Raw genomic sequence first — 22,312 nt, forward strand, 5'->3', positions numbered from 1 at the left:
GACATGGGTTTGAGCAATCATTCAAATAGGCTCACAACCAGTTTAAGGTGCATGTAACCCTGCGTTCTTTGCCTTAACTATGAGGGCAACTTTCGCAGACTAGTTGGGCAACTCCATGTGTCCGGTGAGGCAAGAATATCGTTGAGAACTGTGAGCTACTGGTATTACTAGTGGTGCCATTACATAAGTCAAGTAGTTCACATCTAGTGCCTCACCAAAAGTACTAGTAGCGTAAAGATGTTAAGTAGTGCACAGTTTTGCCTCATTAGCAACACTCTTTACACGTGCCCTTTTCGTGTGGACAAAGACTCATACAGTGACCTTAAGACGGCAGATATCGCATAAATGCTGAATGTTACATTTCACGTTAAAAATGAATGTCATCAAGACCGATCACAGGGTTGGAATCTTATTCATATGCAGTTTTATTTATCATCGTTTCTTCACTTATGCATGTTACAGAAATGATGTAAATAAAAGGGGAGCAATTTATTAAAATAAGATAAATGATGTCCAGTTTTTAATCCACATGATGATGTGTGTGTAAATGTTGCAAAAATGAACATAATTCTGAAGCTTTGATAAGTTCGTATGGATGTCAGTTTCCTTTCCGTCCTGGTTATTCAGTAACTACAAAGCACATTACTGGCAGGTATGTTACTCTTTTACAACTTGTCCTTCTCCCCGACCAGGTCACCATATCTACAGCTTCATTTCTCTTGCTGCACGCTGTACTACATTTTGATACTTCCAACCAGAGTATTAGGTCAACCAAACAGTGTTCTGATTTTCATAAAGACAATTTTGTCCTCATCCAGTCTGACAAGATTCTGCAGCTGCAATTTTCATCACGGGAAACTTGTCATACATTTCTACTTTCGCGAGCTTTCGTGACTTCTTACGTAACATAACCTTGAATCCAGAACAGTATGCACTGTGGTGTGCTCCACTGCGCTCCACAAAAATGATGTAAATAGGTAAACTTCATGCCATTTTAGTTTTCAAAACATCCTCATCTCACCCAGACCACAGTGTTTGTACATAAAAATGCACCCGACAGCAGAGATTAATGATACTGAGAACATTAGATTCGTCAATCAGTAAACAGTGTTGACTCTTTAGCCAGGACACTGAAAGGCAACACTCATAAGGAAAATGCTCGAATTGGTTTGTACCTTTGTACCTATAAAGCTAGCGGAATGCAATTCAAGTGGTATGTCAACTCCCAAACATTGTGTGCAGGGAACTGCTCAAGTTCTCCCTGCAAAGGGCCTCTAGAGACCTGTCCTTTTTTTTTTTTTAATAAACCCAGAAAAGGACTGTGTTGTTACAACAACGTGGGGGCCTTACAGGGACGATCCAGCGCTGGTGGAGACTTGCTCCTCAGTTCTTTGCACTTCAGGCTGATTGGCTGGGCCACCATGAGAGCAGGGGCGGAGAGGTGATGGGCTGCAGCCTTCTGCTGATGCGCGCTGTTGATGTAGCTGGAGATGAGCAGGGTGATCTCTCTGATCTATTGATGAAACATAACATCATTTGTCTACTTGGCCCCCTTAATGCCTTCTTCTTTGTTAGGGGCAACGGAGAAAAAAAAATCATGTGACTCATGTCTGGCAATGAGTAACCACACAAAAGTGTGACGTGCTATAGAGTGATCCGGTTAGCTAGCTTCAATTTTCTTTCATTGGGGCCGATGCAGCGACTGCTGAAAGGTCCTTTTTGTTTCTGTCGGAATTCTTCATCTTTGCAAAGAATCACATTTTTGAGACCATAAACATGAATGAATACTTACAAAACACACACATCAGGCCTGGCAAAAAATGTATCTTTTAAAGATGTCATATGTATATGAGTATAAAAAAAGAAAAATGGGTCTGTCGTGCTCCAGAGAGGTTGAACGGAACTCTGTCCCGCGATGAATGACTGTAAGGGTCAGAAAAGTGGGAGGTACTGTACGTGTAGCACCCTCAGCCGTACAATCAAGTCGTTGGTGGACTTACGCTAAAGTTAAACGGACAGGAAGTGACCTGTGAGCATTTGAATCCACTATTGTGGACTATTTTTGCACATTTACAGGGGTCATACTTTTAACCCTTTGTAGTAGTCCAGTGGTTCTTAACCTTGTCAGAGGTACCAAACCTAACCAGTTCATATGCACTTTCACCGAACCCTACACTAGTGAAAAATAAAATTATGATTTTTTTTTTTACAAATTCAAGACATTAACCAAAAACATTTATTAAAAACAGAAAAAAGTAAATAAAATTCCATGGCATTAGTTTTTTTTTTAATTGTTCAACGTACTATCACGACAGTCACACGCTAACTACTGAGCAAATAAATTTCACGCAGCACTGATTGGACAAGCAATGTCATGTGATAATCTGCAGCGAGCGATGGCCAAGCGGGTGTGTCATAACTAATTGACATCTTGAGTCAGGTGTGTCTTGCCCTCCATGGCAGAGGCTCCGTCGAACCCCTGAGACCGATTCACCGAACCCCTGGGGTTCGATTGAACCCAGGTTAAGAACCACTGTCCGAGACATTTGATTCGATTGACTTCAAACTCGGGGTGCACCAATTCAACACCTGGGAAAACAACAGGGAATTTTTTTTTCGAGTTTTCTAAATACTATATGATGGGGGCGGGGCAACACATTTTGCTTTACAAAATTCCTTCTTAACGATGCATTTTCGGTCTATGAAAATTGGGAGCCATATTTAACAGCCCACCATCAACAAAAAGGTCTTTTGGAGCCATATGCTGAACCAAACGAGAAAGCCGCCATTTTGAATCTACTTTGGAAACGGAATTTTTGGCCTTTTCAGAGGTCATACTTTAAGTTGAGATCCATAGGTAACTGCCCAAGACTTAAAAAAAAGTATTTTATAGTCCGGCCTTAACCTAACACGTAGTCCGCCATGTGATTTGCGTTTGGAATTGGGCGCCATTTTTGGCCTGTTATTGTTATTTCTGAATGCATCACGTGAGTCGGGACGGGAGATCGCAAGAGCAGTTGGAAGAGGAGAGTTTATGCTACTTTTTAAAGCAGAGTTTGATGCACATTCTTCCACTAACCTTTGATGCATCCATAGCAAATGTATGGTTCTCTGAGGGTTTATCTTTGGTCGCGTTGTTACCGTTGTTCTGTGCCACCACAAACATAAAATCCTGTTTGCAGCCCCCAAATGTCATCACATTTTTGTAAGGGTGGGACACCAGTGGTTTCTGGAAAAACAAAAGAAAACAAAAAACAAAAATAAGCATCTATTTAATAAATCAGGGTTGAGGTCGTGATGCTCGTGATGAACTTTGTTCTAGCCAAATGGCACAAATGGCACCGACACAGACTAAATAAATTGAAAGCTGTCTTGACAGCAACTTAATTTTTTTACTTTTGATCTGATTAACACAGCAGCTCAGTAGAGTTAGTAAAATTGACGTGTGGGTGATCAAAGAGAAGCTCACAATAGAGTTGTGGTCCAGGACACTAATCCCATCTTCGTGAACCGCCAGCCAAACACGTGTGGCTGGGTCTGGAGAGGGAGTGATGGACTGCAAACCCAAATCAAAATAAGAAATTCATTAATATCACAGTACACCTTTATCTTAATGTCATTTTCAGTGGAAAAAAACTCTGTATTACACTAAAACAAATTTTGGAAACTATAAACCTAAAAATGTTCTAATCCACAGTTATAAAGAAAAATGTAACTAATAATCAGCTGTCAGTCATTACCGGTAGTAATATTATTTTTTTCCTCCGCTAAAAGATTGCACTTGACTTTTCAGTTGAATCGCAAGCATTGCTTGCAGACAGATGTTAAGTTATATGAAGTGTAATAACAAATGTCATTTGTCTTAAATATGGTGACATTTTGTAACCATTGTTGACATGATAGCATGAATCACAATGATTTTCACTGATGATGGAACTTCAGCTTGCTGCGCTCTAACGATATATCAGGACATGTTCTCTTTTTAACTCTGTACCAGTCCAATTTTCAACCAAACTTTCTTCAAGCTGTTCAAGTTTGTTTATCCTTTGTCGTAAGAAGAGCATCTTCTTAATTTAAGGCTGGATTTACACTGTGTGCTTCAAGTGACACGATTCCGATTTTCTGCTTTCAAATGCCACAAGCGAATATCCTCAGATCAAAATCTGGCTCCTTCCAAATGTGGATAAAAATCTGCTACTTATTGGATGTCACAAATTAACACAATTAAAAAAACACTCATTGTAAAACTAAACTACAACAAAAACATATCCCAAGAAATATAGTCTAAATCATGCTATTTGTCGTACTGGTAATTATTGTTTGCGTCTCTGTTTTCACTGTTGCTTGTGGAGTTTGTGCTTCTGCAAATGGGTTGTTTCACGTGGTCGGTGAACATTAACTTATAAAATAAAACCATGTATTTTTTGAGTACCGGTACTTTGTATGTAAGTATTTAAACACTCACTTCGGCTTCAAAAAGTTTGGCACCAAAGAAAGGCCACTTCTTAGCAACAGTCAGGTAAATCCTGACACACTCGGATGAACTTCGACCTCTGAGTGAGGACCAGCGAGCAGAGAGACGCTGGAGCAATTGTCTGAAAGCAAAAAAAAAAAAATCCCCAATCATCGTCTTGATGCCTTCCAAAAAGTTAGTTGTATTCACTTAGCAATTTAATGCCAGAAAAAACTGTAGGACTGGAGTGTCAGGAGACTGTGACGGCCTATTTGGATTCGCTATGGTGAGAAATAATCTTCCAACAAACGAGTTGCCTTTTTGGCAACCCCAAAAACTCAAATGTGTTCAAGCGCTTTAATCCTGGTTATGGTGTAACTAAAATAGGCGCCTCGAATATGACCCTCCCAAAACCTACAAGTTATTCTTGCAAAAAAAAAAAAAAGAAGGAGGCTACAATACCAGTTTCACGAATTGAAACAAAATCGGTGTACTATCATAACAGGATGCACAAAAAAAGTCACAAGGGCCCATGCCTGAAACAGGGGTCTCCATGAAAAAGTGGGATCGAGTTGTTCATTGCTGCTAGCGGCTTCAGCATTATTACTTCCATCCATCCATCCATCCATCCATTTTCTAATCCGCTTATCAAGGCTCGCGGGTGTGCTGGAGATCCCAGCTGTCTTCGGACAGTAGGCGGGGGGCAACCCTGAAGTCGTTGCCAGCCAATCGCAGGGCAGTACTATTACTATTGTAATATAAAAAAGTGCTTCTGTCAGTATATTTTGCTACCTGAGTTGTTCCTCAAACGTGGTCCGACGATAGTGTTTGGGGTAGAATCTGTCCAGGACCTGTTTCAAGGTTTGGTTGGACTTAGTTTGACCTGGTCCGGTACTCAAGAAGGGACGTTCAAAATCTCCAAACTCAACCTGATAAATAATTCAAAACAGACTGTGAAATCACAACAAATATTTTTGGGAAAAAAAAATGTAATTATAAACATTTGGTAACTTTCAGACCTGGGCCAGCAAGGCAGCCATTTCCAGAGCCAGCTCTTTGTTGACAGGAAAGTGTCCTGCCACAATGGCCTCGTTGATTTGATAGGCTAACAACAACCTTTCCCTCTCTGACTCCCCCCTCGCCTGGCTGGAGAAGTATAGCCTGAAAGGGTGAAGATGAGTAGTAAATGTATAAGTCCTTCAAGATTTGTCTAACGTAATTATGGAGCTACATTACATGGATGAAAACACTGGGACATTACACCTGCAGGGAATAAAGTGGAAGGACTTATAGATTTGGTCCTCTGCCTGCTGCTTCCACTCTTCTAAAAAGAATTTAGAATAAACCTGTGTATATTTTCCATCAGTTCACCCAAAAGAACATTTGTGAGGTCAGGTACCACTGAAAATACCTTTTTTTTGAATAGATGGATTGCTGTTTGTCAAGAAGCTTAATTGTCTCACGACCTTTGTTGTAGGTCATCCTCAAGGTTTTTCATCCCCAAAACTCATCCAACCTTTATTGAACTCTATGGAGTAGGAATCATAAAACTGTCTAAAATGCAGAAGCTTTAGCATTCAACAGTGGGCCTACTGTGAGGTTCCAGCCCACCCTGTGATTGATTAGCTACCGGTAATTCATTAGCTGTGAGTGTGGCTACGATATGTCCCAAAACTCAGATTGTTCAACTCAACCAAGTTTTCCCACAGTGCTTGATGCCTTTAATATTTATATGTCATTACCGAGCAAAATTCAGTATTTGTCACTGTGCCAGATGTGCTGCATGTTAAACACTAATGAGGCAATTTCATAATGCTTTAAAATGAACGCCTTTGTCTGTTGGCTTACCTGTTCTTGTAAGTGAGGCGGACTGTTCTGGTGTTCTCCGACTTGCCGGTGTGCTGCTCTTTGGATGCTTGCTCCCATTTGGATATAATATCACAAATCTGCCATAGACATGTATTAGATCTGAACTTACAGAAGAAGAAGTTTAGAACATGCAACTTCCACACATGACGCACACAATTTCTAATTCAAAGCATCCACAAAAACAAACAGCAGCTTTTGATGATTGGAAAAATCACCTTGATGCTCCCTTGATGTAAGCAGTGTTCCAGCTCTCGTCCAGTGGGGTCATCAGTGTACACGCTGAAACCTGACAGCCCCGTTTTCCTCATGCCGGTGTCCTGGTTGAGACGACTTTGGAAGTCATCCACTGTGGTGGACGCATCAAAACTTACCACCTGTGAAAAGGCAATTACAAAATAACAGTACACTGTCTTATAGCATTGTGCCAAGTGATTTAAAAAAAATGGGTTGCCCAAATTTGTGCCGAAACTAATTTGGTCAATAGAACAAATAACCTTCATGATTATTCTGACCTGGTAGGTGTTGTTGAGGAAGTGCACAGGGACACTAAAGGGCAGGGAGTGGTGATAGGGATTCCTTAGCAGAATAGAAAGGATCTCCATGCGGGATGGTCTGGCCTGCCTCTCACCCTTCTGCTGGGTGCGTTCCATTGAACGTTGGCAGTAGATGGCATATTTACCTACCTCAGTCCTGGGGAAAGAATAAAGTGTGTTTGCAAACACTATGTAGCACAATTTAATGACATCACAAATCACAGTAGCACATGAGCATATTGTTAAAATATTAGCCAATTGACAGTGTCAATTAAAATATTTCATTGTCTTTGTAGGTAGAAAGGTAGATCTTTTTTTTATTTTTTTATTTTTTTACAGCTCTTGAATTGGATCTCATTGTAGAGCCAGCATGCAAAATATTATAAAAGATGACTCAATGTTAAATCAACATTACAAGCAACCAAAATCAAGATTACAGCCCAACCAATACTGGAGTATTGGCTCCTTTAAAATAGGGCATATCAGCCCTTTTTTTTTTTTTTTTGGACTCGTGTGTCCAAATTTGTCAGCCTCATGTGTCCAAACAGATTACAACACAAAACAAAGATGACATTCAACCCCCCCCCCCCCCAAAAAAAAAGAAATTGGCCAAAAATCAGATGGTAAAACAATAAAATGTTCTTTCTTATATTAATATAAAAAATTAAACAAACAAATAAATAAATACATAATCAGCCCATGACTCGATTATCAGAATGTCATTCCGGCAAATATCGTAATTGGGTTCAAAAAATTATTTTCGGTCAGGCCCTGATCAAGAAATACTATGATAACATTTATATAATCAAACGTTTGAACATGTACAATACAGTATTTTGATGATGATAAAAATTCAACTGATAACTTTGTGAGCACTCAGTTGCTATAAATGGGCCCAAATTATCATCTGTTTAGTACTGGAAAAAAAGATGCAACCAAATTATATTAAAATACATTCAAAGCAACCAGCATGACAAGTCCTTAATTTTGAATAACAATTTCATGAGGTCAACACACATTGGAGCAGGATGATGTTTAAACATGTTTTTAAATGGCTGCAAAGAGGTGCAAACAAGAATGATGTGCATACCACACTTAGTATTACAAAAGCATTGTGTGAAATTTGATGAAATTAGTTCAAATTCCCGATATGTGGGCACAAATGAGAGCCACGACATGACAGTAAATTCATCAAGGAGGGCCTTTTTAATGCGCACGTCTCCCATTAAGCCTTGTCTACTGTAATTATAATGGCAAATTGTATTTTCAGACGGGATCAGGAAATGATTAGCAAGAATTGTTTACATTTAGAGGGCTAATATGAGCTGATATCGCAGGTACTGAACTGCCAATTCATGTGAGGTGTCTGGTGACTCAGCTCACCTGGAATCCTCATGTCTTTTGAGATGCGCTTGGAGCAGCCAGAGGAAAAGATGCTGAGGCAGAAAGAGTCCAACACACAATGCTAAAAACTGCCAACCCTGAAGAGTGACAAATGGCACATCATGCATTAACACAACACCACTGGTTTTAAAGTCAAACACAAGCTCAACTTCATTTGATGTCAAGCAGCTTGACACATATATTGCTTTGTGACAATAAACAGACTCTCTAAAACTCAGCAAACTAGCTCCCCAATTTGTCACCAGTCTGGTAGGAAATTGGCTCTGCTGGAAGAGCAAAAACAGTTCAGTACATAAAAAAGGGAGAGCGTGCAAAGGGGGGAAAGGCCCTGAACACAGTGATGGCAATTAGAGGCAGGTTGAAAACCAATGATGTATTATATGTTCAATCATTTATCATTTAATGAAATTCACAAAATGGTATTTCGTTGCGTGCCAAATGGGTCCCGACTTTACCCTTTCCTTTATCCACTTAATAGCAGTCTTAGTGGAGAACCTATTGCTTGTAATGCACCTAGAATCAGAAGACAAAAGGAGCTACTCTGAAATAGGATATAGATCTATTGCAGTTATTTTACTTATCGAGCGCCAGTGGCGCAATCGGTTAGTGCATGGTACTTATATGACAGTACACTGTACAGCAATGCTGAGGTTGTGAGTTCAAGCCTCACCTGGCGCACGATTTTGGGGCAAGTGTCATGGGCTTGGCGGTGTGGGGGTCCCTCATTCAATTTTGGGCAAAGAGCAGCAGAAGAATGTGGGTGGCCACAACATCACCTGAACCCACAGCTGTGGTGTTCTTGAACCAGACAGAACTGCTTCAGGGTTGCTAAAAGAGCCCCCAGCTCCAGTATCTATGTTGGCCACGGTGTCACTGAGTGTTTGTGTTTATGGTGTTCGCAACTGTCATGGATTCAAAACAGATATAAAATGTGCACGTATCTCATGACATAAAAGAAGATTCTTCTGGTTCTTTTAAAAAGTGAATTTCTGCCAATTTAGGTTCATTTAAGACTCTAGCTGTACTGTATTGTCAAGGTGTGAATGTGAGTGTGACTGGTTGCTTGTCTTTATGTGCCCTGCAATTGGCTGGTGACCCACAGTCAGCTGGGAGAGGCGACAGTTCACCCACCGACCACCCTTGTGAGGATGGAAGCCAACACCGCCCTCTTCTGGTGACTGACGGAGAACTCATAAGAGGTTGTTACGTATCATGATCACGTGACTCTAGTCAGTTGAACCCGAAGAGCCGCGTTATGACTGAGCTACTGTTGCCACCAGGTGGTGAGCATGCGCACCTGCAAGGGTCCCGGTTGGCCTTGCGGCTGCCTCTTTGTGGTCTGCTTGATGAGCTGGCAGAAGAACTCGTTTTGAAGCTCAGGGTGGGTCAGACACACTTGTAGGGCACTCTGAGCCAGGGAGACGTGATAGTCGATGGCCGGGGCATCGATGGCCACATTGATGAACAGCTGGCAAGTCTGAGAAGAAAAGCAAGAGGCACTTAGGATATGTAAGACAAAGAGCACAGAAGGACGAGCTGAGTGATTTATTGCGTGATTAATTGATTGGGTGATTAATTGATTAGGTGATTAATTAACCTATTCTGATCTATTCGGCCAGTGTTAATCAGCTTGCTCAAAGAAGTGTCTATGAGCAAGGCACCAAAGCGCAGACATTCTTTAATAGTAATGATTTTAAGCAAAGCAAGAGCATGCATATTTCCCTACCTTAAAGAGTTTGACCGCCTCAGTTTGCAGGGCCTGTGAAGGTAGCGTGGTGAGTGGAGACAATAAAGCCTCCTTACTGAAGCATAATGTTGGGTTTCTCCACATCTGAGAGTCTGCAAATAAAACAGTAATACAGCTTAAAGAAAACATATGTAAAGTAAATAATAGAACATACTGAAAGTAGCAAGAAAATAGAAAACTGTGAGGGCACTCATTTAAATACATACAGTTTTGAAAAATCATTAGTTGTACAAAGACACAGATCAAGTCAGAAAACACAAGAGCCAGAGTTTTGAACAAGTTAATATTTGGGCTCTCCTTTCACACTCTTGGAAAACATCTTTTGAGAACCATCCATTTTTCCGAACCGCTGAATCCTCACTAGGGTTGCAGGGGGTGCTGGAGCCTATCCCAGCCGTCTTCGGGCAGTAGGCGGGGGACACCCTGAACCGCTTGCCAGCCAATCGCAGGGCACACAGAGACGAACAACCATGCGCGCTCACACTCACACCTAGGGACAATTTAGAGTGTTCAATCAGCCTGCCATGCATGTTTTTGGAACGTGGGAGGAAACCGGAGCACCCGGAGAAAACCCACGCAGGCCCGGGGAGAACATGCAAACTCCACACAGGGAGGCCGGAGCTGGAACTGAACCCGGTACCTCTGCACTGTGAAGTCGATGTGCTAACCACTGGACTACCGGGCCGCCCTTTTGAGAACCACCCATTGTGAAACCAGAGCGCCCACATTGAGGCAGAAATCTGATCTGTATGGATCCCAAATCAAGCATGCAAGTGCTTTGGGATCTGATTTGCTCAAATTGGATTTCATGTGATAGTTTTGGTTTAGACTTCATAAAATCAGAATAGATACATTGTGGGTATGATGACCCAAAAAATGTTTTGGGGCTGGCAGTCTGAAAGAGGAGTTACACATGCTTACTTGAATCTCCATCCACTTGAAAGAGTTTCCCCACCAGTTTTTCAAACTCAGTGCCGACTTTCCCCATCATGGTTCCTGCTGCGACACACAGGTGGTACAGCCACGAATCCTGAACAAAAGCATGACTCTAAAGTCAATAATATCGCTTTGATGGAATAAGCCCCACTTCTGACAAGTTTCGTTCTCATGAACGGATTATGAAGAAAGATGAAGAAGGCTTGCTAATTGCTAACAGATAACCTGAAAATCGACACGTATCGTTAATCACCGGAATTAAGTGCTTGGGTGATCCAGTACACTTTTCACGGATGTCTGACTGGAACCACGTTAAGGAAGAGCATATCCAACTTTGACCAGCAAAATAGCAGGAAATATAATAAGTGTCTGGACAGAAAGTTATAGAAAACAACATTCAACAGGACAGACACTGGAAATTAATTCTGTTCCTTTACAGTGTACGTTAAGCAGCAAAGAAGAGGCCTATGACCTTAAAAGTATATTAATAGAGAATAAAACATGAATATTAATCATGTTATTTTTCAGAATGCAGTTCAGCATTTCGATTTGGGCTTTGGCTTACAGTAGATATTCCTTTCAAAAAAAAAATCAATGTACCTTTGCTAAAGACCAATCAACGAACGCAGAAATACCAAATTTGAACTGAAATGTATATTTGTGTTTGAAAGTGCACAACAGAAAATGTTTCCAGTTAAGAAAATACTGTTTGCTGTGATGCACAATGCAAATTCAAGAAATTAAAAAAAACCCTTGTAGATTAAAAGAAAGGCAATTGTTCAATTGTTATGTTATATTGTTATATTACATGTTATATTGTCGTATTTTTATTTTATTGTTTAATAAAAATTGCTTCTCAAAATGAGTAAGTTGCTCTATAAATGGTCACACAGCAAAAGAGTGAATGGCTCTTTTCCTCCTGACCACCACAGGTACACTTAAAACATTGATTAGCAAAACTGATCCATAAAGAAAAAAAGGTATTTCGAGCCTGGTAACACTTTGTCTCTTATACGTGTAGTATGGAAAAAAACCTGACTGACCTTCTCATGGCCAGATTCAATGAGCAGGTAAGTTGGTTCTTGATCCTGTGGATGGATGGCGATAGTATAGGACACTACCCGTGATCCGCCCCCACATGCTTTCAAGCCATCGTCCGAGTCCCGAGACTTGTCCACCTCCTCCACTTGGGCATCCCAAAGCTTTATCTGACCCAGTGGAAACTGAGACAATAGATAAAAATTAAACAGCAAAATCAACAAGGGCTCTTTTTTACTTTTCATTCAATCATACCACTAGCATTTGTGGATGAAATCTGCATTGAAGGTGGTAAATACAAATAGAGAGTGGAAACAACTTCAAAGCTGTGCTTTTTTTTTTTGACCTGTTGGTCAAATTTGTGTCACGTGTCAAGACAAATTGGAACTAGTTCAAGTGCTGAAATCCTCTCGCACCCGACAAAAAGTTTTTATACCAATGATGCCTCAAACAGAAAAGCATAAGATACCAAAATCATGTTTATGTTATGGTTAATATGCCAATATGAAGATTTTTCAGGGTAAAATGTAAACAACCACGGTGCTTTGCATGATTTTTCTTAATATAGTGCTATTCTGAAAAAAACCACCCCAATATAGAGCACGTTATTATTTCTGACAAATTTTTCTTAACTTATTAAGATGCCCAATTGTGCAGTTTTTGTGGCTGTTATGAGCAATTCTGAACAGAAACATTTTTAAAGATTCTGTGTTATGTTTTGAGTTTTTATGATGATTATCATCCTTTCATGGTAAAATGTGAATATTTTGAGCGATGCTGTCATTCATGAGTAGAAAATTATTATCAATGAAGTATTTTGAAAAGCAGTAAATCAATTACATTTTCTGAATAAACTGAAATTAATTTTGTAAATTGTACCTTGTCCTCTTGGCTCCGAAAGTAGTACAGAGTTTTGCCAATCAGAGCACACCAAACCCGCTTAGAGTAGCCATGCTTTACCTGCCATTGACGAAATGAATTTTATCATTTCAGAAATTGAATGAAAATAGGTCAAAAGAACAGTAGAGTGTACATAATGAAGCAACACGGGAGGCAGATGCTCAGTAATTGCAAATGGTTTCATTTGGCAAAATCGAATGCAATGATGTGACCTTGATAAGCTGTCCCTTCATGTTGGGCCTTATATCCGGCTGAGTGTAGAGTGGACTTGCAGCTTTGACTCTGAGCACACTCTGCAGCACTGCGAGCCATTCCTCGAGCAGATTAGGGGAGTCGGCTTTCAGGTAGTACACCCGCTTTCCTGTCACTATCTACACAAAGTAATAATAAAAGTAGTAGAAGGGAAAAGGATGCAAAAAAGGGTGCCATAGCTTCCATGGTTTCTGAGCAAAGGAACTTGAAATAAATGAAAATGTTGTCATATTTAATGTTTGGAACACAATGCAAGAGTCAATACCTGGAGCACTTGTTTTCCTTCTCCTCGTGCGATGTTGCTGGTGGCATTGACCTCAATCTGACCTTGTGGTTTCCTGATCACATCACTCTGCCGAAACATGACCATACATAAGAGCTCACAACAGCATTAATAGATCTCTTGCAACACACTCACTGGGGATTTATAATAAAGAAGCTCTCCATCTTTCAAGACAAACCAGCGCCTCTTCCAGGTTTTCTTCCATGTCTTCACCATTTTCAGCAGGTAGCCGGATTTCTCCATCGACTCCTTAAACAGGGAATATTCAGAACGAGAATTACACTAACCTTTAGTGGCTATGTTTGTCAAAAATACACCAAATTCGATTTTGGGCCACGGTTGTCAAAATGGATGATTGTTGTTTTTAAAACTCATTCAGTACCAGCCAATTCTGGACCAAGTCTGAAAAGACGTTTAAAAACGTCTTTTGGAGTGAATGAGTTTGTGCATACACTTTTGCTGTTGTCACCAGCAGAGGAGCAGGTTTTGGGGAATTTTGGCTCTGGTTCCGAGCACTCAGTATCGGTGGAATAGGCATCAGGTGGGATGGCATAGTCACTCTCTGATGTCATTGAAGACGTGGATACAGCTGCAAGTGAAGCAAAAGCGGTGTAACATATGGTATACGGTTATGGTCACAATCCACACCCAATATTTGTTTTTTTAAAAACGAAAACAAAATGATCATATTGCATATTCCATCACAGGTTTCATACTGACAAACAACCAATCATATCTATGGCCATAAGTGTTAAATTAACCTAAGATGCATGTTGTGAGACCGTGAGAGGAAGTCAGAGACCCAGAAAAACCACACGTAAACAGAAGACATGGAGGACACGTTCGACCTGTCGCCAGCCATTCGCAGGGCGCATATGGACACACTCACATTCACACCGATGGACAATTTGGACTTCAGAGCAGTGTTGTCCAGTATATGGCCTGGGGGCCATTTGCAACCCACTATCCATGTTCGGTGTCGTTTGCTTGTATTGTATTACTTACTTTCTCCACTGGGTGGCAGAAGAAGAAGAAGAGGAAGGAGAAGAACACAATGATGAAGAAAAAGAAGAAATTGTTTCTCATTTGTCATTTCCTCATTTTCGACTGATCACACACCAATAAAATGTTAGCATAATTTGCATTCATCTTACCGTATTCATATTCATTATACGTATTGCGCAAGATGTTATTGGTCAAATATTGAGAAAAAAAACCCAACAACCTGATACAATCCAGAAATATGAAATATGTTTTTGAAATTTGTGTCCAAAACATATATAGTGACACATACAGTCAACTGTGGTAAAAATATGCTCTTGACCAGTGTATTTTTTCCTTCTGACTGTATCTTGAATACAACCCAACTGTGATTAAGTATTAGACTGTGTCCATCCATCCATCCATTTTCTGAACCGCTTATCCTCACAAGGGCCTCAGGTGTGCAGGAGCCTATCCCAGCTGTCTTGGGGCAGGAGGCGGGGGACACCCTGAACTGTTTGCCAGCCAATCATCAGGGCACACATAGACGAACAACCATTCGCATTCACACTCACACCAAGAGGCAAATTTCAAGAGTCTCAAATCAACCTGCCATGCATGATTTTGAAATGTGGGAGTAAACCGGAGTCCCCCGGAGAAAACCCACGCAGGCAAGGGGTGAACATGCAAACTCCACACAGGAATGCCAGAATCAAACCCTGCACCTCAGCACTGAGGCGGACGTGCTAACCAGTTGAACACCGTGCCACATTTTTGACTGTACTAATTGATATAATAAAAGATAGAATGTTATACACTTTTATGAATATATTTCCCACTGATTTTCTTGATCTGCAGATGCTAAGGTAATTTCCTTGCAGTATAAGTGTACCTCTTTTGACAGAGCGTGGGCTGCCTGGGTTGCTGTCCTTGTGGGAGCTGGAGGACGTGTGTGAACTGCATAAGGAACCATCCTCCTCTTCAGAACTGGATGACTCCTCAGAACTACATGACTCATCTAAGTATGGATTGTTACTCAACAGAGTGGCTTTCTGCAGAGACAAGGGGTTTAGTTTTGGTGTTCACAAATTACAGACATACTTCATACTAAAGTAAACATGCATGCACAACACTCAAAACCAGGGTGTTGCACAAAGTTGTACTTACCCCCTTCAGAGTAGTGTAAACTGGTGCGGTCATATTTCTATAAATGAGGGCTGTGTATATTACAAAGGCAGGACAGGAGGATTGCAGAGAGGGATCTACAAAACAGAGTAAAGCTCTCAGGAAAACATCAGAATGTAACTTTGTCATCATGACTATCAGACTCACTACCTTACCTTTGCTTGTTGAATCTGTGCATGATGTTTCGGACAGCCTGATTCCTGATTTAGCCACCGCGTAAATGCGACTCTCCTTTGGAGACAGTAATTAAGATACCAGTCACAACATACTGTAGTTACACCTGAACCGCCATAGGAAGTCCAAACACAAGAGCAATATAATCGCAGAGTGAAAAAAAGAATCCAATCTAATGGAATGATGCCATGACTAACTGAGATTTTCTTTGGGTACCAGTGTTGAGCAAGAGAAAGTAAAAATGAAAAAGAGTTGTTTTGCATATCTCTGCCCTGGCTGCTCATTATAATACGGTTATAAAAAAGAACAGTTGTGCTTAGCCTTGATGTGGAGACATTTTGATGATAAATGAATACATCAAGTAGAAATTGCTGAACTATAATGAGACTATATCGATAAATGTACATATATAAATAAATGAGAGTCTTTTTGTGTGGGAATCACAATCTTACCCAGGAGGGGAGCCTGTGTAAAGGCGGCGTGGGAGGTGAGCTGTGACTGTCTGAGTTTATTTCCGGACACCCAGAAGTTGGGTCAGGTGTGGCCTGTATGGAAAGCGCTGTGGGTTTGCTACGAGAGCTGGGGCGAACCTGCAAGGATGGATCCTTGCCTGTTTCCATGTCAACCTCCTGCACTTGGTCAAGGTTGGTTTCCTCTGGTCGAGAGGAGCGCAGCATGCTGAGGGCGTTACGTGTTTGTCCGGGTGCTGCCTCCGTGCTGATTGGTGGTTGGCTCAAATGTTTCTTGTTCATAGCGACGTGAGTTAACCCCAACCCTGCTGGGGTCCGCAATCTGGGTTGTTTGGGTGAAGCAGGGTTATCTCTCAGGTCTTGGGGCGGGTTGGGTCGTTTGGGAGTGAGAGCTGGCGTGACGACGGGGCTCGGGGTGTTGAGTTCGCTGGACGAGGATGACGAGTCAAGTCTCTGTGACTGGAATCGTTTGTTGAGCTCCTCAGGGGTGCAGCCCTCCTTCCTTTTACACTCCCCAGGTAGCCCATCCGACATTGCCAGAATGCTGAAGCTGGGCCGCTCTACTCGCTGCATGTCGTCGTCAAACAGGGAACTGCTGTCATCCGAGGCTGTCAGGCAGGCCTCGCTCCCAGCGCGACTTAACTCCAGACCACCTTCTCCGACTTCACGCCCTCCTCCTTCTTCAGCACTCGAGAGTGCTGAGGAAACAGTACAAGAATCGCGTCTGCTTGCTCTGAAGTCCAACGCATTAATGTTCTCATTCTCATCCAGATGAGTAGCCAGCAGCCCTGTTTGATCTGGGCTCTGGACTTCGGCACCTGTGGCTGAGGAGGCTGTCTGCTTACTTCGACTGTCTGTCGGAGTAAAAAAGTGGATACTGTGTGTCTTACTTCATACACACTCAATACAGATACTTCATCGAATGAGATCCAACATCTCTCATTTTCAAAGACAATAATACTCAGACCTCAGTTTGCAGTTTAGGATCTGTACTTAATACTACTTACTCCCCACCTCTGCTCAAGGAGTTTCAACTTTAATCCAAAATTCTCGTTTTAGTACTAAAATCTAAGAGTGGGTGTTGTTGCTCAGTGCGGTTAGTGAAATGATCGTCCTGCATACCAATCAGTCGTTCACTGGTCTTGTAGTAGCAAAGAACAACAATGTCCAACCGCTGGCTTGAAAAATGTGTAAAAGAAGCTAGAAAATCAAACTAGAAATGTGAGGAGGAGGTTGAAGGCATCGCCTATTGTCTGCCTTTAACAATGTGTTGACATCCCTTCCTCCAAAGCTAGCCTCATTCCACGTGGAGACTGGAGAGTGTCTCTCACGAGCATTTTTGCCACGAGACGAGTGAAAGACCGTGGACGGTCATTTCACTAACCGCACTGAGCAACAGCATACTACTGTTGACCAATGACCACACCCAGCGTTGTAAGAGTTTGGGATTTTTCATTTTCGTAGTTTTTATTATCGGTTTAAGTTTTGTTTTTTAAATTCACTTAATTTGAATTCATTTTGAGAGCAGGTTTGCTAGTTGTTGTTGTTTTTGTTTTTGAAAATGCTTTATTTTAGTTTAATCATTGTTAGTTTTAGTAATATATGGAGTATATGTGTTGAGTGCAAGATTTAGAAAAAGGTCACTAAATATTATCTTAGAAAATAGAGTAAACTACAATTATCATACACGTGTTTGACCTAAAATTTCTTCTGTACGGTCATACAGCAATACCGCAATAAATACATGTAAAACAAACCCCAAAACCTGATGTATGTCATTAATTGGAAAAGATGAAAATAAATATTATCAAAAATAGTTTTATAAACGTAAGACACGGCTTCAGCTATTTTTTTGTTTTTTAAAAGCATTTTAAACATTTTATTTCATGAACAAAAATGGGTTTTTTTCAACTTTAGTTTTAGTTGCTTTTTGAGTTTTTGTGAACTCTAATTACCTTGCTCCAAAGCTGTCATTTAGAACTGAAGAAGCCATTTCGATTAAACGTGAAACATCTTCAGCAAATAAGAATAAATCCAGTGGTCAACCTTGGTGGACGATCATAACCTGGATGACTGAGAATCTACACCACATTCCTACCTCAGCCTTATTCATAGCACTGTTTCTTTATATAAAGCATTCTTACCAATGTTGACCCTGCCTTCAGTTTCTTCCTCGACGCTGAGGCTCCTCTGTGAGGGAACGGGCCCGGTCAGAACCTGCGCGCTCTTTCCTCTCACCTGGAAGCAGCCAAATGTCAGGCTGCTAACCCGGTGGGCTTCAACAGACTTGCCCAGAGCTACTCGTTTACCGGAACATTTCTGTTCAAATTCTGAAAAATGACCAATACAATGATGTGGCATCTTTTCGCAGATGAATGGATAGCCTTGGATCTCATACTGACCATCCATTTTCTTCTTTAGCTCACCAATCTGAGCTTCCTGTTGTTTGTTGGTTTCTCTTAATGCGGCGTTCTCTACCTCAAACTGAGGATGAAACATGTCTTTAGCGGAGGTAGTTGGACTCAAGTAACCCACGAAATGATCATACAGAAAAAGTATATTATCAATTTAATCTGTGCGTCTGTGTTGTTTTCTCTTTTTTTTTTCCTACCTCTGACAACTTCAGCATCACCCATTCCTTTATCTTGGCTGCTTTCTCCTCCACGGTCTTGGCATCTTGAAGCCTTGACTGTTTCTGTTACGGGGATACACACACAATGCACAGGTCACAGAAGCACACACATCAATCATTGTTCCCTGTAAAGCAAGCAGTTGGAGAACATTAAACTGAGCGTATTTTTTTTTCTTCCAATAATGATATTAATGATCGATCCTTGAAACAAAGGACATATTTTGAGTTGTAGTTTGTATGCAGTAGTATTTGGGGGATATGTGGTTGGGGTTTTGCATTTCACAATGTGGCATGTTTACAATGTCAGCAGGTGTGCTTTAACCTCCATATAATCCATTACAAAGGCACGCCAGTCTGTTGTGCGACCTATGGTTGTTACATACAGACTGAAAATCTACTAATATGCAACTGTGTGTGTGAGACAGGATGTGTGTGTGCACGTTTTACCTGCTCTTCCAACCGCTGCTCCAGCCGGGTGATGATATCTTCCTTCTCCTGCACTAAGGCTTGTAGCTCCTGGCAGCGCTCAAACCAAAGCTTCTCAGAGTTTTCGGGCTGACCTTCTGGGGCCCTCAGCTTCTCCTCCATCCACTGCGCCTAGAGTTATACATGGGTAAACTACAAAGAGCACATCCCATACAGTCAACATGAAGCCGCTTGCTGACTGACCTGCTGCTTTGCGGTGAAAGCTCGTTTTTCCGCATCAAGCACTTGCATCTCCAGTTGTTGAATCTGTGACACAACAGAAAACGGAGTACCTGCGTGTGCTTTCAAACACACTGCTTAAAATAAAGATGGATGTAAGACGAAGATGGCTATGTCTACTACGACAACTTCCACTTCTACTACAACAAATGACATGCCGGCTCAGACGTCGCCCGGCCAAACAAGGTCTGCGTCAGGTGCTGGGGAACCAGAGCACCTTGATGAAAAATGGGCTACTGGAACAAAGCGGAGATGGGCGAGATGTGATAACATGGCTCTGTTGGAATGCTACTACTCAAGCAACCCTCGTCAGAGGGGTTACATGCAGAGAATGTGGGCTAAATGGTTACTTCGAAACCCACAGTCACGGTTGACCGCGAAACAACTAGTAGCTCAGTGTTCCAACATCCACAAACGGCAACTGCTGTCACAACTTGAGATTGATGAGGTACAACGCAGGTTCCATGATGAAGGGCCCCAGGCTGCCAGATCAGAGGAGGAGGTCATACCAGAGATTGGGAGGCAAGCCCCAATGAATGCAGATGATGAGATTGGGAGGCCAGCCCCAATGAATGAAATGCTGAACACGGCAGCAACTGACCTTAAAGTTAAGATCATGGCGAGAATGAAAGCTGGGCAACCTAGAAACCGATTACAACGGCTATGTGAAGTACCACCTGAAAGCCTCATGGAAAGTGTGAATGCAGCACTGAGGGCGATCCCTACCATAACGATCACGAAAACCAATGAGCTGATATACGCTTCAGCATCAGTGATCCTAGAGATGCTTGGCTATAAGAGCAACCATGGAAGCCATGAGATACGTTATCCACCATGGAAAAAACGGTTGGAGGCTAAGATCAAGGCGGCTCGGAAAGATGTGAGTCAATTGACGGAGGCCCAGAGAGGTGTGATGAAAAGGCCGACACCCTAGAGGTACATCCAGATGACCATACCTGAAGCACTCGAAACTGCCAAACAAAGACTCCAAGCCTTGTCCAGCCGCCTAAAGCGGTACATGAAAGAGAATGAGGCCAGACGAATAAACAAGCTGTTTGCAACACAACCTGCGAAGGTGTACGCTCAGTGGCAGGGTCCTAACAACAGAGCTGACCCACCAAGACTGGAAACTGAAAGGTACTGGAAAGGCATATGGGAGAAGGAGGTTGCACATAACAGCAGTGCACAATGGCTGGTGACCCTGAGAGAGGAGCACAGCGACCTCCCTCAACAGAACCCAGTTACCATAACAGTGGCAGACATACAGTAAAGAGTCTCAGATATGAAGAACTGGACAGCACCAGGCCCGGACATGGTCCACACCTACTGGCTAAAGAAACTCACAGCACTCCATGAGCGCCTAGCAGCACAAATGAACCAGCTGCTGAGGGATGGGACTCACCCAGGATGACTAACCGAAGGGCGAACGATCCTGATCATGAAGGATCCCTCAAAGGGTGCAGTCCCATCCAACTATCGGCCAATAACCTGTCTCTCCACAACATGGAAGCTCATGTCAGGCATCATTGCGGCTAAGATAAGTGGACACATGGATCAATACATGAGCGAAGCACAGAAGGGCATTGGTAGAGATACCAGAGGAGCCAAACATCAGCTCCTGGTTGACAGAACAGTCGCACAAGACTGCAGGTTCCGACATACCAACCTGTGCACAGCCTGGATTGATTACAAGAAAGCATATGACTCGATGCCACATACATGGATCACTGAATGCTTGGAGTTGTATAAGGTGAACAGGACCCTAAGAGCCTTTCGATGCGAACTCTATGAGGATGTGGAAAACCACACTTGAAGCCAATGGCAAGCCACTTACCCAAGTGTTCATCAAATGTGGCATATACCAAGGTGATGCACTCTCCCCACTGCTGTTCTGCATAGGACGGAACCCCCTAAGCCAAGTAATCACCAAGACGGGCTATGGATACCGCCTCAGAAATGGAGCTACGATCAGTCACCTCCTCTACATGGATGACATACAGCTGTATGCTAAGAGCGAAAGGGACATAGATTCCCTGATCCACACATCCAGGATCTACAGCAGCGACATCGGGATGTCATTCGGGCTTGAGAAATGTAGTCGGATGGTGACTAAGAGAGGAAAGGTAGTCCGCACTGAAGGGGTCTCACTCCCTGAAGGAACAATAGCAGACATTGAGGACAGCTACAAGTACCTCGGTATACCACAAGCCAATGGCAACCTCGAACTGGCAACAAGGAAAGCGGCTACGGCCAAATACCTCCTGCGAGTGAGGCAAGTCCTAAGAAGCCAGCTCAATGGCAAGAATAAGACCCGGGCAATAAACAGCTATGCCCTGCCAGTGTTCAGATACCCTGCAGGAATAATAAGGTGGCCAAAGGAAGAGATTCAGACCACGGACGTTAAGACCCGAAAGCTCCTAACCATGCATGGAGGGTTCCATCCCAAATCCAGCACCCTGAGACTGTACGCAAGCCGAAACTAGTGGCCGGGGACTAGTGAGTGTGAGAGCCACTGTCCAGGATGAAACATCCAAGCTTCATGAATACATCAAGGAGAAGGCTCCAATGGATGACGTACTCAGAGAATGTCTCAGACAATGGGGAACAGAGGATGAGGGGCTGGAAGAGACACCATCATGGGAGGACAAGCCCCTACACGGGAAGTACCACCGGACCATAACTGAAGTGGCTGATCTCAAGAAGTCCTATCAGTGGCTAGAGAGGGCTGGCCTGAAGGATAGCACAGAGGC

At 42.3% G+C, this 22,312-nt stretch overlaps 1 protein-coding gene and 1 non-coding gene across 2 annotated transcripts in view; one reads left to right on the top strand and one right to left on the bottom strand.

Annotated features, from left to right (window-relative positions):
- Window positions 1-393: 393 nt before the first annotated feature.
- plekhh2 (pleckstrin homology domain containing, family H (with MyTH4 domain) member 2) overlaps window positions 394-22,312 on the bottom strand; it is a 30,033-nt gene continuing 8,114 nt past the window's right edge. Inside the window, exons 3-30 of the mRNA XM_086121816.1 lie at window positions 19,527-19,589; window positions 19,305-19,454; window positions 18,837-18,920; window positions 18,628-18,709; window positions 18,370-18,555; window positions 16,208-17,079; window positions 15,737-15,812; window positions 15,564-15,658; window positions 15,289-15,448; window positions 13,868-14,004; window positions 13,551-13,664; window positions 13,398-13,484; window positions 13,093-13,251; window positions 12,860-12,940; window positions 11,986-12,165; window positions 10,928-11,036; window positions 9,986-10,098; window positions 9,557-9,736; window positions 8,239-8,336; window positions 6,835-7,012; window positions 6,538-6,696; window positions 6,302-6,399; window positions 5,473-5,614; window positions 5,246-5,382; window positions 4,466-4,595; window positions 3,470-3,556; window positions 3,080-3,229; window positions 394-1,513 (exon numbers count right to left, since the gene is read on the bottom strand). Coding sequence (XP_085977942.1) covers window positions 1,328-1,513; window positions 3,080-3,229; window positions 3,470-3,556; window positions 4,466-4,595; window positions 5,246-5,382; window positions 5,473-5,614; window positions 6,302-6,399; window positions 6,538-6,696; window positions 6,835-7,012; window positions 8,239-8,336; window positions 9,557-9,736; window positions 9,986-10,098; window positions 10,928-11,036; window positions 11,986-12,165; window positions 12,860-12,940; window positions 13,093-13,251; window positions 13,398-13,484; window positions 13,551-13,664; window positions 13,868-14,004; window positions 15,289-15,448; window positions 15,564-15,658; window positions 15,737-15,812; window positions 16,208-17,079; window positions 18,370-18,555; window positions 18,628-18,709; window positions 18,837-18,920; window positions 19,305-19,454; window positions 19,527-19,589 — 4,293 coding nt within the window. The 3' untranslated portion in view covers window positions 394-1,327. The remainder of the gene's footprint in view (window positions 1,514-3,079; window positions 3,230-3,469; window positions 3,557-4,465; window positions 4,596-5,245; window positions 5,383-5,472; window positions 5,615-6,301; window positions 6,400-6,537; window positions 6,697-6,834; window positions 7,013-8,238; window positions 8,337-9,556; window positions 9,737-9,985; window positions 10,099-10,927; window positions 11,037-11,985; window positions 12,166-12,859; window positions 12,941-13,092; window positions 13,252-13,397; window positions 13,485-13,550; window positions 13,665-13,867; window positions 14,005-15,288; window positions 15,449-15,563; window positions 15,659-15,736; window positions 15,813-16,207; window positions 17,080-18,369; window positions 18,556-18,627; window positions 18,710-18,836; window positions 18,921-19,304; window positions 19,455-19,526; window positions 19,590-22,312) is intronic.
- Window positions 8,844-8,937, top strand: trnai-uau (transfer RNA isoleucine (anticodon UAU)). Its single transcript has 2 exons — window positions 8,844-8,881; window positions 8,902-8,937. It is a non-coding gene; the product is annotated as a tRNA-Ile (tRNA).

The sequence above is a fragment of the Hippocampus guttulatus genome, chromosome 10, assembly GCF_054856545.1.
Source record: "Hippocampus guttulatus isolate MCC_2025c chromosome 10, RoL_Hgut_1.0, whole genome shotgun sequence".
Taxonomy (NCBI): Eukaryota; Metazoa; Chordata; class Actinopteri; order Syngnathiformes; family Syngnathidae; genus Hippocampus; species Hippocampus guttulatus.